The sequence below is a fragment of the Vulpes lagopus genome, chromosome 4 (genome assembly GCF_018345385.1).
Source record: "Vulpes lagopus strain Blue_001 chromosome 4, ASM1834538v1, whole genome shotgun sequence".
NCBI classification, from domain to species: domain Eukaryota; kingdom Metazoa; phylum Chordata; class Mammalia; order Carnivora; family Canidae; genus Vulpes; species Vulpes lagopus.
In genome coordinates, this window is record NC_054827.1 from 86108599 (window position 1) to 86128332 (window position 19734).

A 19734-nucleotide genomic window follows, 5' to 3' on the forward strand; every position below is an offset into this window, starting at 1 on the left:
TACAGGACATATCCTGAGTGTTAAAAAAAAAAAACAAAACAAAAAAACTATCAGACCCCTGACAAGACTGCAAAATGCAGGGCTGGCTTCATGGTGCATAACCTGTATTGCACTGTGCCCCAAGCTTAGAAAGGCCCACACTTGGTTTAATGCTCAACTCTCATAGTCTTGAAATTCTAATTTTTTAAACAAGGGGACCAGCACTTTCTTACTGCACTGGGCTCTAAAGTGAATGCAGTCACTCCTGGCAATAGAACATATTTCCTTGAAATTGTGCAGAACTCCAAGAGATGAGAACATACCAAGGAAAAAACACAGTAGGACACAGGGAAGGGGGGACAAGTAAGAACTAAGACAAGGGGTATTGCACAGAAAATTAAAAGATGGGGGGAGCCCCAAATGAGAAACTCTACATGCATCCAGCATTTGAACCTTAGACTTCCCAACACCGGTGCTAACTTGGGTTAGATAGACAGCCTGTTTCCTTTGATGTCCTGATTACCAGGAAATAGGACACGGGGAAACAAGAGAATTAGATTGAGACAGTGAGCAGTCTTTCCACGGATGGCAGATAGTAGAGCAGTGATTCTTAGCCTTATTTCTGCTTTCACACAATGCACACTGCAGCACATTTCCATCAATAACATCTCTCTGTTTTGGAGTGTCTGCCTCTGAGGGGAAGCTGATCAGAATCCTCAGGGGGATACGGGTATTTTGAAGCAGTCCCTGACTGTTCTCATTCCACCCTACCCATGTTCCATTGAGAATCACTGCAAAGAAATATCTACAAGGCATTAACTTTCTGAGTTTGAAACAGAAAATCAATTTGTGATTGCTGCCTGAAGTTACAGTTTTACCTTGTAAAACAGACACTGGGGAAAAGGCCACATTCTGTGCCTTTCTTATGAGTTCACTCAATAAATAGATAAGCTACTTAAACAGAGCTGAGTATGCTCACAAATCCTGAAAGAGATCACAGACAGCAAGGTATATGTGACATTAACTTAATTCATGGTAACCAATATCCTACTGAAAATGTAATCCAATTCTCAATACAGAGATAAACGCTTCCTCCGACCAGATTATATCATTGTACTTAAGGCCCTCATTTCTGCAGTCCAGTGAAAGAAATTGCAGATCCTCAATACCAACTGCTAGCCAAGTAAGAATCTACCCACAGACGACTAATTTCACCAGGGCTCATTTCTCTGGAGTCACCAGCTGCTGACCTGTCAGGTGAATGCCAGGTGGACCTATCAGTGGGAAGAAGACGAAAGAAATGGGTGTGTTGTGGACAAAGACAGGATCAAGAGTCAGTAACAATACTAAGTAACAGGTTTCCCATGACTTGTTCTTTCTGAAGCAGATGTGGGATGAAAGGTACCATCAGGGCAAAGAAAGCAGGAACTTGGTAGTGAACAGATTGGAGTAAGCCTTATTCTCAGTAACTACAAGAATCCGGGCCAGGCCCTCCACTGATCTGGGTCTCACGCTTGCTTCAGAATCTATCAAACAAGATGGAGAAATCTGTTCCCTGCTATTATTTCCACAGTATGTATGAGGGGGGCGGGGGAGGTGATGATGAGCAGCCTCCAGATCTTTCAGATAAGATTACCCAGTGAAAGCAAAAGTGGTCAAGTAGAAGAGAAAAGATGGACTTCCTATAGAACAGCTTGGCCCAAGGCATAGGAAACAATCAGGGAGGGCACTTAGGGATCAGGAGTCCATTGTTAGTCTGTAGGCATGTCTCAGGAAATCCTTTTTTTTCTTAAGATTTTATTTATTTATTCATGAGAGACACACACACACAGAGAGAGAGAGAGAGAGAGAGAGAGAGAGAGGCAGAGACACAGGCAGATGGAGAAGCAGGCTCCATGCAGGGAGCCCGATGCGGGTCTTGATCCAAGGACCCCGGGATCATGACCTGAGTCAAAGGAAGACGTTCAGCCACTGAGCCACCCGGGTGCACCTTGTTCTAGGAAATCTTATCTGTATGAACCTACACTCTAGACGTTAAGTATCACAGGAACCCGGAGGTCACACACTAGTGCTTCGCAGCCAAATGTGGTCCTCAGAAGTATTTTGTTTGACTTAGATGGCATTTTTTAAAAGTATGAATTCACTTCTAGCATTTAAAGAGAGATTTCGCATAAATATCCAACTTCCTGGCTTTCCTTTAAAAAAGAAAAGAAAGAAAACAGATGTGACAGCCCCAGTCTAGAACCCGTCATGGCAAAATCATGGAGACGGTGGCTGACCAGTGGCTACCTCCTTGACACGTGGCATCAGCTCTCCAGCCTCTCCTTCAGTTACCTGCTTGGCTCTAAAATGGACGAAACGGTAACGCAATCAAGTGGCAATTGGGCAATGTGAGTGAATCAAAAAAGTGAACAAGCACAAGCAACTATGTTGTACCTTTGCTGAGTAGAGACAGTAATAGAGGAGAACGGTCCCATAGAAAGGACAGCACAAAGAAAGGGAACTTGGCAATGCAACACAGTTTGACAGGGTGCCCAGGCCAGCGGGAACAGCGGTCTGGGTCTCCTTGAGACCAAAGACACAGGACGAGCAGAGGAGGCATTCCATGTGGTCTAGCTTGTTATGGGGCACGTCCCCCAGAAAAGAATGCAGTGACCACAGAACATGGACATTCCCAGCTGCTCTGCAGGCTGGTACAGTTAAACATGTCACTTCTCAGGTCCAAAATTCTTATTCCAGGCAGTGTGTGTCCATGTGTGTCTATGTGTGTCTGTTTAAAAATAAGACTTGGAAAAAAAAATAATAAGACTTGGAATCATTACTAAGTTAAATTTGATTTACCAAAGCTCTTTATTTTTCATTCATAACAGTGATAGTAATGTTTTACAAAAGAGATAAATTAGATACTTTTATCCCCCAAACTTTCAAGTATGTATCTTTGATGAAATCATGAAAAAATATTTTTTTATATAGTTTGAGAAAAAATGGAAAATATGTCCCAAACGAGGATACCTCCAGTGGTGGAGGGGGGTGTAACTAACAAAGAGTCATTTATATTTAGGAATAAATGCAACAGAACAAATGTAAGACTTACATACTGAGAAATAAAAAATATTGCTGAAATGAGAACAGATCTAAATAAATAAAGACATTCCACATTCATAGATTTAAAAAAAGACCAAATATTGTTAGGATTGACAATTCTGCCCAAATTGACCTACAAAATCAATAGAATCGCTATAAAAATTCCACGTGAGACTTCCATTTTCAGCTCTGACATGTAAAGAACTTAGTAGGTGACAGACACATTTGTCTCTACTACAAGTAAAAGATGGACAAACTGAAAATCAGTGATGTTTCTTGAACACATCAGAAAATTGCGGTTGCAGAACTAACGACCACCCCCAAAGCTAGAGGGACAGGTGCATCCTGAGAGACACAGCTGATATCTGCTTCTCGGGAGCAGAAGTTGCTGGAGCCATGAACCGGAAGCAACACCGAATGGTCAGTGGCTGAATGTGGACCAGCAGCAGAGTGGGAACTGCTGAGGACTGCCTTCTTAGGGGGACCCCACACTATTTCTGGCTCTTGCAGGCAGAGGGGGAAGAGCACCGTTATGAAATACGCCTAGAGCCTTCTCTGTAAAAAGGTCTACTCTCCAGGGAAAAAGACGGGCTAAGCCTTACTCAGCTTGGGGAAGAGCATCCCTCCCACTCCTGTCTTATCTATGGAGAAAATAATACAGTCTAGGGGGGTCAGGGCTTCAGTGAAACACATTGGGAATGCTACAACCAGAGAAGGAACAAACACATCCAATCCAGAGTCCAGCAGTTTCTCAGCTTGGCTCCCTACTAGGATCACCTGGAGAACTTAATATCCTGATGCCCAGCATGGACCCAGACCAGTCAAGTCAGAATCTCCAGGGATGGAACCAGGTAACAGTATTTTTAAAAATATTTTATTTATTTATTCATGAGAGACACAGAGAGAGAGGCAGAGGGAGAAGAAGCAGGCTCCATGCAGGGAGCCTAATGTGGGGCTCGATCCCAGGGCCCAGGGATCATGACCTGAGCCAAAGGCAGATGCTCAGCCACTGAGCCACCCAGGCACCTCTGGGTACTAGTATTTTTAAAAACTGGCCCAAGCCAAATTCACACCAAGTTCAGATCTACTGTTGACTACACAGGCTTGAGTGGTTTGACAAAAGAGAAAACAGATAATGAATTATCTACTTTACAAGTACCAGATAATTACCAATAAAGAACTCACTATTTCCCTATGCAATTTTAACTGTACCATTAATTTTCCCATAAGTACATTCGACCATTCCTCAATTTTGTTAATTTACCTTGACTTGCAGAGAACAGTAAAACATATAATCTGCTCACAGATAATCAAGAGTTGCTTGTAGTACCTCCATTGCCATTATTTCTAGTCTTATAAAAATAACCCATCTCACATTTCCATATTTCATTTTAGATCATTTCATAAACTCTATAATTAACCCTAGAGCCTCAGGTGTGTAGTAAGCACCATGATGCACCCTGATATGTCTATTCACTGGATGTGCATTTCTATTCATATAACTATATCCAAAGTGCACCTGCAGATTCCCTGTATCAGCAGCCCTCTGAAATGCACACATTTTAATTTCTACTTTAATGCAGAGCTTCTAAATTTGAGCAGATGCTTAAAAATACATTGCAACCAGTATAGAGACACACAAGACCTTGCTAATTGTCCTTCATCTACATCTTGCATAGACTTAAAGCTCCACTACAGGAAAGGACACTTCCTGAACTGATGATGATTTTTCCCACCCCTACCGCCACTCCCCAAGTAACAAAATTTCCTATAGCTGCTGTAATTCCAAGAATGATCTGGAGCGGATTCATAAACAGATTTATTAGGAAGCCAATGACACTTAAGTTTTAGGGCCTCCCATGGGGTATGGGCTTCTTCCAAAGCCCTCAGAGGTGTCCTAAAGGTTTGTACTGGTGATTTTATATTCTTTTCCTTGAGCTGATTGTTTAAGTGTTAGGCCCCAAATTTTGGATCCTGGGGCACCTGGGTGGCTCAGTGGTTAAGTGTCTGTCTGCCTTTGGCTCAGGGCATGATCCTGGGGTCCTGGGATCAAGTCCCACATCGGGCTCCCTTCAGGGAGCCTGCTTCTCTCTCTGCCTCAGTCTCTGCCTTTTTCTGTGTGTCTATCATGAATATATAAATAAACAATCTTTTTTTAAAAAAATTCTGGATACCACCGTAAGCAGGCCCAGTGTAACTTGGCTGCCAATTGGAAGGCAAGCACTAAATAAACTGTTAAATCTTCAGACTGTGAAGTTAACCAGAATTGGTTTAGGGTTACAATCATACCCACGGAATTGGATTTCTTTGTCTCTAATGAGGAACCTCCAAGGGAGGTAAAGGGACACAGGAGAGACTTATCCATCTTTGAAAAGGGCCAAGTTCTAGGTCCTAAAGAAACCTGTGGGGAAAACCCAGGTTTTTCCAGTGTGCATGGAAATTAGGCAGTCCCAGACCCGGGGAGTGGATCCCCAGGCCACAGTCCACAAATAAAATTAGCTTTCTATGCATTTAGGGCCAAGTGGGTGCTACTTGTCTGTGTCTTTATAAGGAAAACTTTCTGTCTGCTTTCTCACTAAATTTGAAATTTCTGTTAATGAAATAGCAAAGCCTTCCAAGCAATAATTAGGAAGAAATGGCTTCACATGCAAATGCCTGGAGTGGACATTTGAAAACATAATCATTGACTGACAGATCTAACCCAGAGTCGCCAGACTTCTGTGTATTAGGATGGGGGTAGGGGTGGAAGTAGGCAAGTGGGAGAGGATGAAAGCAGGAGTGCACCTGAAGGGAGCCTGAAACACGGAGGCCCACTCTGCGACCACATGGCCTAACCGGGCATTTCCTTCTTCCTGCCCGGGGCTGGGATACAGCAGAGTCACACTGACAGGTGGGCCCATGGTACAGTCGTACAAGCAGACAGGAGGCCTGCAAAGGCTGATGCAAGCGTGAGGGTTCACATGCTCACACAACCTTCCCTCCTGCTTGCCTGGGCAACTCTCTGCAGCGAATCTGGGTCAGTGATTCCTGGTTCAGAAAGTGGATACAAAGTCTGGTTCGGGAGTTAACTGCTATCTGGCACTCTCTTCCCTTGAACACTTGTCCGTCTGGCTCTAGCCCTTTCCAGGGCAGCTCAGACGCTCCCTGGCAGGCCAGTAAGTCCAGATTATCTTCTGCACACTTCCCAGTTTCTGCTCCCAGTCCACCTTCCTCAGCCACCTGAGTACCCAACTCTCTGGCCGAGTTCTCCAGGAATCCCCTGGGCGGGGGGCCAGCACCACTGAGCGGCTGAGCCCCCGGAATATACTGACCCCCAGTCCAAAAGAAATCCCCTCTCTTACCACCACTAGCCACTGCAACTGACCCATGTGCAACCTGCCACCCTTACAGCAGGGCCACAGCCACTGTCAAATCAACCCTTTATTTCTTTACTTCTAAACTGAATCATGTGGCACCAGACCACGTTACAGGCAACATCAGCAACACTGAAATAAAGAAGCAGTCTGCTCACCCAGGATCAGGCTACCCTGCCCCTAGCCACACTGGCTGTGGGCAATCACTATCCGCCCCTCCTTAGCTGGTTCACTGAAGAGAGCTTTCTTCCTAAAGCTATTTCAGAAGTATGGAAGAAGCAAGAAGAAAGGCGGCAGAAACAGCAATGTTTAAATGGTACACAAGAATTGGCTGTTTTGGTTACTTTATCCTCTGGCCCATTATGCGTGCCCAAGCCAAAGTCAAGCGCCATTCTCTAAAGCTCGTTGGAATTTTGCTGCAATCCCAGGTGAAAAAGAAGTACCTTCCTCCTCCCTAGCCTCCAGCAAATGCAGAAATAGGCTCATTGTGAATTAACATAAAAACTATTTTCCCTCATGAACCATATTTACATTAAAAAACCTACAAGGAAGCTCTGTACTTCACTTTTGCCAAAGACAGACTAGTTTGTGAGATGGAGAGACAGAGGAGAAGCTCTCCACAAATCACAGTCGGTAACCAATTCTGCCGAGAGCAGAGTGAAGACTACTGCATTATTTCACCAAAGAAATGTTCATTTTTGTAGAATGGAGGCAACAACAGAAGTCAATTGGATTGACAAGACATCAATACTATTACCATAACAGGCTGTTTTGTGTTATATTGATGGGCATTTGGGGGGAAGGTTTTGAGAATAATTAGACAAAAAAAAAAACCAGCTTTCCAACCACATCCAATGCAGCATTTGTGGCAAAATAGTGGAGTAGAATGACGTGAGTCTGCAAAGATTTCCATTCAGTTGAGATATATATATATATATATATATACACACACACACACACACACACATATATAATGGAATATAATTATATATGTAATTACTATGGTAGTTCATGTTCAGTATAGAACATCTCTCTGTTCTTACTTCAGTTTAGGAAGAATTCACACAGATAGTACCTACCAGCTACTATTGTTGAATACAAGTTCATAGACTTTGGCATTGGAGTTTTTTTGTGGTGGGTGAACAATGGTTAATTAACAAAATACACACTCATTCATGGTTCTACAAAGCATGATGATCAGAACCCATTGGGTAGGTTTAGGTGAAGACACTGACAGCACCAAGGTCATTTAAACCACATACAGATTTGTTTTAAAAGTCCTTCTTGCACGTGAGAGAAGAAGACAGGGATAATGAATTATGACTTCCAATTATTAGAATATTTTAAGTTCTTCTTCATTACCTGGAAAATTACCCAGGAGCAATTCAGTAAGCATTGTGGAGCTACTGGAAGTGATTATAAGTCAGCTCAAGCAACAGTCCTTCCGTCCTCCTTCCCTCCTGCCTTGCATATGCTTTTATCATTGTAGTCAATTAAAAAGGAAATATTTGTTCCTTTTGTAATCTGGCTAGAAAGGTTAGAGAACTCCATAAAACAACATGGAAGAAATAACACATCCTTCCGTGATACAGAAGTTCTTAAAAGTATCATCCACACAACACCTGTGTAGGACTTACCTGAAGGCGCTTACTTAAAAGACAGTCTGTGGATGAAGGGGAGTGGGGAGAAAGAGGCTTCTGGCTAAAAACTGAGTAAGCCGTGGGAATAAAAGGCACAGCAGAGGGAATACAGTCAATACATGGTAGCTACACTTGTGGTGAGCATAGCATAAAGTATGGGGATGTTGAATCACTGGGTTGTACGCCTGAAGCCAGTGTATCGTTGTGTGTCAACTATACTCAAATAAAAAAAAAACTAAAAATAAGTAAATAAATAATACATCACTAAAAGACACACTGGCTTAAAATAGGAGCTGGGAATAGGCATTCTTTTTTTTTTTTCCTAGGCAAAGAACTTTATTAACCTTGTTTCAAACTTTATTCCCAGGCTTCTTCAGCTTAATTAGCTGCAAAGAATGAATTGTGTATAAGCAAAAACTGAGAAGAGCTGCAGTGTCCAAGAGGCTTGGGCTTAAAAATATTAGAGATCTAGATTTTATCAGATCCATGAACAAAATTTTAAAAAGCAGTCATAATATAAAATAGCAGCTCCCAATCATTTCCTCAAGTTTTATCTTCTTCAGAAGTTGACTCAATTCAGTTTGCTTCATTCTTGGAAGCTTCATCAAAATGCTCCACAAGATCTGAAACTTCATCATCATCACCCTCTCCGGTAGCAAGTGGTGCTTTTCCATCCACAGACTGTTTGGGCAGAGCTTCAGCCAATCTTCTTAAACTAGTCAGACTGTCTGCACCAAGCTGGTTCAACATACTGGGTAGCGTATCTGTCGGCTGCTTTGTCTCCGCATGGCCTGTGATGGTGAAAGTGCTCACCGCCAGCGATGCCTGAACTTCAGGGTTGTTAAAGTGGATCACTGTTCCTTGGTTTGTGAACATATTCACTTCTTCAAAACCAGAGATATTGCTTACCCCTACCTTCTTTAAGGAGAACTGAAGTTTTTTGTTTTTTTTTTATCATCTGCTGTAGCTGTTCTATGAACCACCTTCTCTCAACGAGCAGCTCCTCTCCCATCAGTGTGCACTTGTGCTTGCAGTTTGGCGAGTGTCTCCTGGCTCATGATGGTTTCTTTCCTCTTGTGGGAGCGGAAATGGGACCGCGTGGGGGGAACAGGGTTGGTGCTCAGGGGGTCTCAGGTGGACCAGCCCAGACCAGGTGCACACACGCGGGGACGCCGGGACCAGGCATTCTTAAGGAGCTGCCCAACGCTAACCAACACACTGGCAGGCAGGAACACTGATTCAGGATAAGTTACTCTACGTAGCTGCTCACCCCTACTCACCTGGTGGACTTCCATGTCCTGCAGCCGCCGTAGCAATTGCAAAAGCAGAAGCAGGCGAAACAGAGCAGTGGGAGTTGTCAGCCGTCTGTCCTGGTTATTTAAAAGAATGGAAATAGCATGGTGAAGCAGATGGGTAATATTCTGTAATGAAAACTCTTATTTTCATTCCTGCACTGGATGAAGGATTGGGCCCAATGCCCTGTATTGTCCTTGTTAGTAGAAAAAAAAAAAAAGATTTTACATCAGTAATTCTACTCTAGGTATATACCCAGCGGAACCAAGAACATATCCACACAAAAACCAATACGTAGTTCTTGTGTGAATATCCCTAGCAGCATTCTTCACAATAGCCAAAGAGTACAAACACCTAAATGTCCAACAACCACTGAATGGGTAAACCAAACGTGGTATATTGATACAAGGGAATATTATTTAGCTACCAAAAGGAATGAAGCACTGATACGTACTACACCATGAATGATCCTTGAAAACATTATGCTAAGGGAAAGGAGTTAATCACAAAAAGTCATGCATTGTATGATTCCATGTATATGAAACGTCTGCAATAGGTAAAACCACAGAAAGTAGATTAGTGGTTGCCAGAGGTCAGAGGGAGAGGAGAAAGGAGAATGACTGCTAATGGGTACAGGGTTTCTTTCAGGGTAATAAAAATGCTCTGTGAGACAGTGGTGATGACCGCCCAGTCTTGTGACTCTATAAAAGCCACTGAATTGTATGGTTGATAAAGGCAAACATTATGGTATGTGAATTATATCTCAATACAAAAAAAATAGTTCTTAAAATTTCCTGCATCAAAAAAATTCCCCACATTATACTACGGATAGAATTTTCTTCCCAAATCACCTTTAAAATGAGGATGCATTCTAAAATCAAAAGGATGCTCTGAGCACCCTTGTGCAGCCCCTTCCCTTTTCAGATACCTTACATACAGTGTCTGATAATGCGGATGCCAATCTCACTGTTTTTCCTCACTCAGGCTTTTAGCGAAAATAATTCACTGTGGTTCTGACCTGCAGGGTTTTCATTAGTTTGCCCCTAAAGTGATACAGTCACACTTAAAATGAGTAAATATGAGGCGAAGCAAAGAGCTACTTAATACGCCCAAGTAGAAAGCAGAGAACGGCTCCACCCTCTCCTTTAGCAGCAGCAATTAAATATTTGTGGAACAAGGTGGCAAGTAGACAGATGAACGGGCAAATTTTCAGCTAAACGGCAAGGAAATGTGTGACACCGTCCCCATTTGGATCCTCCATTTTCTCACAGATTTCAGCTTCCTTCCCATGTTCACATGTCTCTGGGATTTAGTCACATCAGAGAAGAAACAAAGGACTTAATTTAATTCACAAACAGGATGAGGATTTCCAAATAATGCTTATATAAAGTTTTCATATATGAATATAAATATGTGAAAAAAGACTATAAGACAGAGCCCTGATAATAGCCACCAAGTGAATAGTATTTGTTTCTTATGTTGGTAGAGTTTTGTTTCCCTGGATTTTGGCCCCAGACTCTTCCAGGTTACCATGAACTTATGTGGCGACGGTCAAGGAAGTTGCCAAGGCCTGGACTGATCAAAGCTCTAAGAGTAGTAAAGAGATTTGGCTAAGCTCCCTAGTGGACCCGTAACAAGCCAGGGCCAGTCCTGCTTGCCATTTGTATTTACCAGAGCCACTCAAATGTCAGGGTGACCCATGACTGATCAGGAGCCTGAAATGGCTCCACTCCCCCAAGACTGATAGCCATCTGGGTGAGTCGTCATCGTCGTCGTCTTCTTCTTTTTTTTTTTTTAAGATTTTATTCATTTAGTCATTAGAGACACAGAGAGAGAGAGAGAGGCAGAGACACAGGCAGATATTTCTAAGGTTTAAAAAGTGTTTAAAGTTTGTAATCCTAGAAGAGGAAAACATTATAACATTATCTGAATGCATACCTAATGGCAAACCACTGTAAAAATGTTTCAAAAAACAACTGTTATTTGGATATTTTTTTTATTTGAACAATGGGGAAATCAAAGATTTCTACCTTTTGGTCTGACGGGTTTTCCTCCAATTAGAGGACATTTGGTATGTTCTAAAACAAAGTATGGGTAATGCTTTATAATTTTCATAACTATAGAAAATATACCAGTTCCTGCCACATGAACAATAATGATAACTGGGGTCCCATGCAACTGGACCTTATTTTATTTTAAAATTTTTATTTAAATTCTATTTAGTTAACATAGTATATTATTAGTTTCAGGGGTAGAATCCAGTGATTCATCAGTTGCATTCCACACCCAGTGCCCATTCCATCGGGTGCCCTCAGTAATGCCCATCACCCACTTACCCCATCCCCCATCCACTTCCCTTCCCACACCCCTCAGTTTGCTTCCTAGAGTTGAGTCTCTTATGGTTTGCCTCCTTCTCTGTTTTTATCTTATTTTATTTTTCCTTCTCTTCCCCTATGTTCATCTGTTTTGTTTCTTAAATTCCACATATGATTGAAATCCTATGTTGGTGAGGATGCAGACAAAGGGGAAGCCTCTTATACTGCTGGACGGAATGCAAACTGGAAAACAATATAGAGCTTCCTTGAAAAATCAGCACTAGAACTACGCTACAGCCCAGCAAATGCACTACTAGGAATTCATCCAACTGGACCCGATTTTAGGTGGAATACTGTTCTTAATAAGGTCCCTCCAAAATTGTGGTGTCTCAAATGAGTCTATTTTATATAGAAACTACATTAGGATTCACGGCAAGGTATCAGTCTGAGAACATTTTGACAGAAGCAGCGTTGAGATTCTTCAAGAAGCCATCCTCTAAGGACAAGCCTCTCGATTCATGTTACTCCACGGGCAGTGCAGTACAATGATGGGGTCAAATCAGCATTAGTTACAGCAATGGCATATCCTCAAATCCTTTATCTCCCCACTACTTGACAGCAACATTGTTTCCTTCCAACTGATTTTTATAACCAAGATCACAAAATATTTTGGGAGCGACACAGGTAAAAGAAAGGTTCAGAAGCTAGAAACTACCTTTTGCTTTTATATTTCCGCGTTTCCTACTGAGCTTACTTACCTACAGGCTGGCGATAGCGGAGATGCTGAGGTGTGGAGGGTGATCGGCAAGGTGAAAGGTCTGTGCTGTCCACCGCCGGGGAACCTTCCATTCCAGCTCGGTCCACAGGGGCAGACTCAAGGACAGCTGCTTGGAAACATTGGGCATTTTAACAACCAGGCTGTGAATTCAAGACATTCTTGTCAGTCTCATGCACAGAAACACGAAGGTTTGCTATGGATAACTGCCTTTCAGAATAGCCAAGATTTTTAAAGGGCTTTAATATGAAATCAAGTCATTCCTCCTAGCAGAGTGCTAATGTCACTAAATCTCAGTGCAGTGTCTTCTTTATTGCTATCTTACTGACCCTACTGAGCCTGGCTAACCCTACCCAGTCCTCTCTGCCCAACACAACAGGTGTCAAAAAGATCAGGGGATATGCTGTGGCTTCCCTACCCTCCAGAAGAGTGGGGGAAGAGGGATATTTGCAGATTGTAAATCAGACTGGGGTCAGAGTTAGGACTTCACTAATTCTTTGCTTTGGTTACCCTCTTAAGCCAGTTAGAGTTAGAATCTCTACCACTGTGGCCCTCCAGCAAGCTCTGGGAACTCCTAAGGATCTAGAGCTGCCCTCTCCAAAATGGTAGCATTAGCCAAAGATGAACTAGGTAAATTTAAATTAAAATGAACTAAAGTTAAATTACTATTTCAGTTCCTTTTTTGCACTAACCGTATTTCAAATGCTTAGTGCCTAATGTGGCTAGTGGCTACAGTACAGGATGGCAGAGATTTACAGCATTTCCATCCTCCCAGAAAGTTCTACTGGATAGCCCTGTTCTAAAAGTACAGATCAGCAGGAGGCAAGTGGAAATTTTTAGAATGAACTATTGGGGAAGTTTAAAATCATTTGAGCCTTTTCACTGCAACTAAGATCCCATGAATAAAAGACACATCATTCCTGGGTCACATTAGGCTATTACTGGTGATGTTTCTGTACCACTCCTACTGGCTTATTAACTAGGTAAAACTGCAACTCTGTGCATGTTCTTTCACAGAAAAGCACTACAAAAAATTAATAAATTTCCAGCAACTCTTGTATTTCTTTTTCCTTGGGTTTTTCATTAACCAATAACAGCTGTGTCACCTCTGTTAACTTCACATTATCCCTGTCCGTGGGACTGCTCTCAGCTAAGCTCCCTTTGCCATTCCATTCAAGATTTTCCCCCAATAAACCCTTTCAAAATCCCTAATGACTTCTTGCATGTGATCTGCTTCCTTGGAAATAGGGCCACAATTCAGCTCTTTTGAAATACAAAGGGGCCAAGGAAGGGAAATGGCTCGGCTCTTTCCCTGAATGACATAATTACAGTAAAGCTGGCAGTGATGCAGGATACAGACAAAAAAATCCATGCTTAGCTGTTAGTTTTATTATTTTCTAAATAACTCTCTCAAAATTCAGTAATGGAAGGCATCTGCTCTGCAAGAGCGACCAGAATATCAAATACATGTCCTTCGGCTGATTCAACCATTCACTCCTCCGAGGCAGATGAAAAAGTCATTTAGTCAGCAATTATACTGAACCCAGAAAATTTCCCAGTGAGAGAGCTGGTCAGGCCCCCGAACAGCCCCTGAAAGGACAGGAAAGCAAAGAATAACACTGTAAGCAAAAGGCAGCTACAGAGAGAAGAAACCATGCCAGCAGGGTGAGGGGAGAAGAAGCATTTCCTTCTGGCATGTTCACTTTCAATCAAGTTCCATGCAAACAGCTTTGCTTTCAGGACTAGTAGGCAGATGTGGGCTCAAAACAAATGCTAAAATTGGGAGCACTTTCAGCCCACAGGCAGGCAATTTTCAAGCTAAGAACACAGAAACAGACACCGGGGATGTAGGCTAGGCAGCAACATTTAGGCTGGGTTGCACAGCCGTGACCCGAGTGCACACGGGTGGGTGAGAACCTCAGATACAGGGAGCAATCCTGTACCTTCCCTTTCTTGCCTGCCACTGGGTGGACTTTTGTGGAGATCCTACTGTGGGGTGGAAAACGGATGTGAGCTGGGTTGATATGTGCACTTCTTAGGAGAATCCAGGGTGGAAGAAGATGGGGACTGCCTACTAGGAATTAAAGGAGGGCACTAATGAATAATAGGTGAGCCTGTAACAGATCTGGGGACTGAGCTGGGTGGAAAAGAAAGTGCATTCGTTTTCCCTATAAGGTTCATTGTTTTGCTCACTTTAAGGGATAGCTCCTATTTCTCTTCTTTTCCTTTATGTCATTTGAAGTTCTCTTGCCAGAGGATATTGCAAGGCTGGCATTATCATTGCAATGACAATAAAACTGGACAAAGGTCACTAGCATTTTTCAAATGGTGTGCCCTGAAACTGTCTAACTGATCAGCAGTGAGAGAGACCTATGGCCTCAGTATGGACCTATCGGATGAAGTTGGTGTTATGCAATGAGGTTGTACAGAGTTGATTCCTGAAGTGAAAAGCCAAAAATGTATCAACTGTTGGCACAGGATTCTTATTCAAGTTTGCCAACTGTTTTAAGTGTTAACATTATGCAAAGCACATGCAAACATCTTTCAAATTAAAGACAGATCAGTGTCTCCCTTTTCTTTGCCAATTAGAATTTTCAAGACCAGACAACAGAGTTAACACAGCAGCACTCTTGGCTTCTACAGACATCGTGTACACACAGACACACACACACACACACATACAGACACACATTCTGAATCTGTCAGACTTATGCTGAAGTGTTTTATCCAAGATTTTCTTAGGCCTATTGATGACCAATGTTGCCCATTTACCAATGCAAAAATAAAAGAAAAATCTATGATTCCTTTGTTTCACTTCTTCAGAAAAATACCACAGAGCTCCCTGGTGTCCAGTGTTAATTCTGAACTTTCTACTCACAGCATTTTCTTTACGGGAATCCACAGGATAAATTATTGTCAAGTCCCAGTACAAGAAAAGATGTGCCTGTACACCAGTCTATTCTTAGGTTTCATTATGAATCACATAATTGATTACTTTCAGAATCCAAACCAGGGCTACTCTAGGAAGTGCAGAAGACCACACAAGTGTTGTGTTCACTCACCATACCCTTGGCCTCATACAATTTTTCTTCATTGCTTGATTTCCTTATTAATTTTATTTTTAGCCCACGTTCCTATTTGAACTACCACTTAACAAGATGGTAAGTAAATACATTGAAAGTAATTGGAAAACAGCTACAGAAAGGGAAAAGAAATAAAGATATAAAGGGGCTGGAGAACAATCTATCATCAAAAGAAAGCTGAAGCAGCCATATCATCAGACAATCTAGATTTTAAACCAAAGACTTTAACAAGAAATGAAGAAGGGCATTATATCATATTTAAGGGGTCTGCCCATCAAGAAGATCCAACAATTGTAAATATTTATGCCCCCAACATGGGAGTAGCTAGATATATGAATCAATTAATAACAAATACAAAGAAACTCACTGATAATAATACAATAATAGTAGGGGACTTTAACACCCTACTTATAGCAATGAACAGATTGCCTAAGCAGAAAACCAACAAGGTAACAATGGCTTTGAATGATACACCTGACCAGATGGACTTAACAGGCATATTCAGAACATTTCATAAAGCCGCAGACTATATATTCTTTTCAAGTACATATGGAACATTCTCATAGTGGGTCTGTGAAAACAGATCACATGCTGGGTCAAAAATCAGCCCTCTAACACATACAAAAAGATTGAGATCATACCATGCATATTTTCAGACCACAACACTATGAAACTGGAAGTCAACCACAAGAAAAAATTTGGAAAGACTATAAATACATGGAGGTAAAATAACATCCTACTAAAGAATGAATGGGTTAAAAGAAATTTAGAAAGAAATTAAAAAGTACATTAAAGCAAAGGAAAATGAAAACACAACAGTCCAAAACCTCTGAGGTACAGCAAAGGCAGTTCTAAGAAGAAAGTATATTGCAATATAGGCCTATCTTAAGAAGCAAGAAAAGTCTCAAATACACAACCTAACTTCATCCCTGAAGGAGATAGAAAATGAACAGCAAATAAAACCTAAAGCCAGCAGAGGAAGGGAAATAATAAAGATTAAAGCAGAAATAAATGATACAAAACAAAACAAAACAAGAGAACCGATTAATGAAACTAAGAGCTAGTTCTTTGAAATAATTAATAAAATTAATAAACCCCTAGCTAGACCTAAAAAGAGAAAGAATCCAAATAAATAAAATCAGGAATGAAAGAAGAGAGATCACAACCAACACCACAGAAATACAAACAATTATAAGAGAATATCATGAAAAATTATATGCCAGCAAACTGGGCAATCTGGAAGAAATGGACAAATTCCTAGGATCATACAAACTACCAAAGCTGAAACGGGAAGAAATAGAAAACCTGAACAATCCCATAAGCAGTAAAGAAATTGAATCAGTAATAATCTCCCAAAAAACAAAGGTCCAGGGCCAGAGGGTTTCCCAGAAAAATTCTACCAGACATTTAAAGAGTTAATACCTATTCCTCTAAAACTGTTCCAAAAAATAGGAATAGAAGGAATAACCTCCAAACTCATTCTACAAGGCCAGCATTATCTGGATTCCAAAATCAGACAAAGACCCCACTAAAAAAGGGGTCTTACATCATAAAGTCCATATACACAAGATCCACAGTTAATAACAGCCTCAATGGGAAAAAAAAACAAAGGCTTTTCCTCTACAGTTAGGAATAGGACAGGGACATCTACTCCCACTATTACTATTTAACATGGTACTGGAAGTCTTAGTCTCAGCAATCAGACAACAAAAAGAAATAAAAAGCATCCAAATCAGCAAGGAAGAAGCCAGACTTTCACTATTTGCAGACAGCATGATACTCTGCATAGTAAACTTGAAATACTCCACCAAAAAATTGTTAGAGCTGAAACATGAATTCAGAAAAGTTGCAAGATATAAAATCAATGTACAGGGGCCCCTAGGAGGCTCCATCAGTTAAATATGCAACTCTTGATTTTGGCTTAGGTCACAATTTCAGGGTAGTGGGATTGAGTTCTGAGTCAGACTATGCGCTCAGTGGAGTCTGCTTAGAATTCTCCCTCTCCCTGTTTGCACTCTAAATAAATACATAAAATCTTAAAAAAAAAAAAAAGATTCTCTCTCTTCCCTTTTTTTTTTTTAAAGATTTATTTATTTATGATAGACATAGAGAGAGAGAGAGGCAGAGACACAGGAGAAGGGAGAAGCAGGCTCCATGCCAGGAGCCCAACGTGGGACTCGATCCCGGGACTCCAGGATCGTGCCCAGGCCAAAGGGCATGTGCAAGCAATGGGGGGCTGAAGGGAGGAGTGGCAGCAGGTTCAAAAGGAGAAGAGAGAGATAGAAGCAGACTGCCACACAGGGCTCTTTCTCATGACCCAGAGACCATGACCTGACCCAAGAAACCAAGAGTCTGATGCTCAACCAACTGGGCCACCCAGGTGCCCCCCCCCCCCCCCGCCCCGAGAACCTAATATTTCTACCACACCATCATTCATAGGTTTTCTCCACCTCTAGCCACTGGTAATAAATGATCAACACTGCCACATGACAGGCTCTCCAGGTGCCACTGGTTGTGACCACAATAACTGCACGTCTGTCCAACATCTAGTAGACTTTGTCTGTGTCCTTCCTGCAGAACTTAATCTAATTCTTATTTATCTTGGTCTCCCTGAGTCCAACTTGATCCAGGAAAAAAACTACTGATTCCTACCAGTGACTACACCTCCATCTTAGATAGTAGGGCAAACAGGTTTTACATGACATTGGACCATCACGACACTCTGGGCTTCGGAGTTGAGACCAGAACGAGGGAACTTGGTGAACAATGTCACCATCTGTGTGTAACAAGCCATGGTGAGCAATAGGCAACTTGACTGAGGACCTCTAGAACTATAACATGTATTTAGACCAACCTCAAAGCCATGAATGTCTGACACTAACATGCTTAATCCTAAAGCTCTCCTAACTCAAAGTAACACTAGAATTCAGACTTACTCCCAGACTCCTCTCCTTACTGCATCCACTTAAAGGAGGGAACAGAACTTACCATATTCTGGGGAATTCCTGTCCTTCCCTGAGCACCATGACCTGGGGGTGGGGGGCTGGGGAGCAGGGAAGTCTATGTTAAACTTCCCTAAGTCACTCTCTCCACAGAGGTTCACAAGCACTAATGTTGGATTGAACCCCAGATGCACTTGTCAGCTTGCATGTTGCCTCATTATTCCTGAGAAGAATCCGTTATGATTCTACTAAAGCTTGTTGTTCTAATGACTTTTTAATTATCTTCCTCCTTGCCTCCTCCTTAGTTGCTAACTTGTCAATTTAACAAATTTCTTGTTTAAAAGGGTGCTACTTTTCATGATGACAACCATCCAGGTAAAATTCCATTTAGTATTTCACTCAGGAAGCTTATTTTTAAATTATCTGAGTTAGGAAGTACAGAGAAGCTTCAAGCACGTAGAAGAGCAAGAGTCTACGCTTCCATCTGGGTGATCTTCACTGAATTTTGGACACTTTGATTCCCATTTTTTAATGTTATCAGTAAATAAATCAGTTATCATACAGAAAAAGAAAAAAAAGCTGTTTGCTAATTTGGCTATGAAACCTTTTTTATTTTCATCACAGAAACACTAAACACAACAAATGTCACTTCCTCTAACCCCTACATTTTACCAAGCTGCAGAAGGTAGGGTGACAGGACACAAGACTGCTGGTGAGTTAACTCAATGTTTTGCCTGATTCAATCATGTAACAAAAATTCACTACCTGCCAGGCACTGGCCAAGGCACCGAGAGTACAGAGACCAACAAGATAGACAATGTTGCTGATCTTATGGAACTTGCATATCCAGGAAGGAGGAAGAAAAGCGTGAAAATCCTGAGGCAGAAATGATTGAGGTGTTTCTGAGACACAAAAAGGAAATCCCTGTGACTATATCCTAGTAGATGAGGGAGCATGACAGGAACAGGGGTTGAAGAGAGAGACAAAATCCAAGTCTCATAGGATCTGAAGGCCTTGTGAGGGAAAATGAATATAATCAGGAAAGCATATCTAATTCATCTTTTAAAAACATCATTTGGGGTGCCATGGACAATGAACATCGCCTCAGATTTTATTTTTCTCCTCCCATCTCTGTTGTAATATGAAGAAGCATTGTCTTGGTAACTAAACTGAAGAAGTCATCTTAATGCTTCCAGGCTGGGTCACCCTCAGCAGGGGAGGCTGTAAGCAGGTACAGATGTTCAAGGCAGACCCTGGAGAAGAAGAAGGC

General features: G+C 41.7%; 2 protein-coding genes across 5 annotated transcripts in view; both read right to left on the minus strand.

Moving 5' to 3' along the window:
* RASGRF2 (Ras protein specific guanine nucleotide releasing factor 2) overlaps positions 1 to 19734 on the minus strand; it is a 238392-nt gene that overhangs the window by 88988 nt on the left and 129670 nt on the right. For 2 of the 4 annotated variants that reach the window (XM_041752325.1, XM_041752327.1), the window contains exons 16-17: positions 12423 to 12551; positions 9337 to 9426 (exon numbers count right to left, since the gene is read on the minus strand). In XM_041752325.1, the coding sequence (XP_041608259.1) occupies positions 9337 to 9426; positions 12423 to 12551 (219 nt within the window). The remainder of the gene's footprint in view (positions 1 to 9336; positions 9427 to 12422; positions 12552 to 19734) is intronic. The other 2 variants (XM_041752326.1, XM_041752328.1) reach the window with 1 other exon arrangement.
* LOC121489357 (transcription factor BTF3-like) lies at positions 8366 to 9292 on the minus strand. The gene has a single exon (XM_041752329.1). It carries the CDS (start codon positions 8930 to 8932, stop codon positions 8633 to 8635), a length of 300 nt encoding a protein of 99 aa, XP_041608263.1. The 5' UTR covers positions 8933 to 9292; the 3' UTR covers positions 8366 to 8632.

What these genes read in the sequence shown, in the direction of transcription:
- LOC121489357 (XM_041752329.1), bottom strand. Translation starts at nt 8,932, where the DNA reads ATGTTCACAAACCAAGGAACAGTGATCCACTTTAACAACCCTGAAGTT.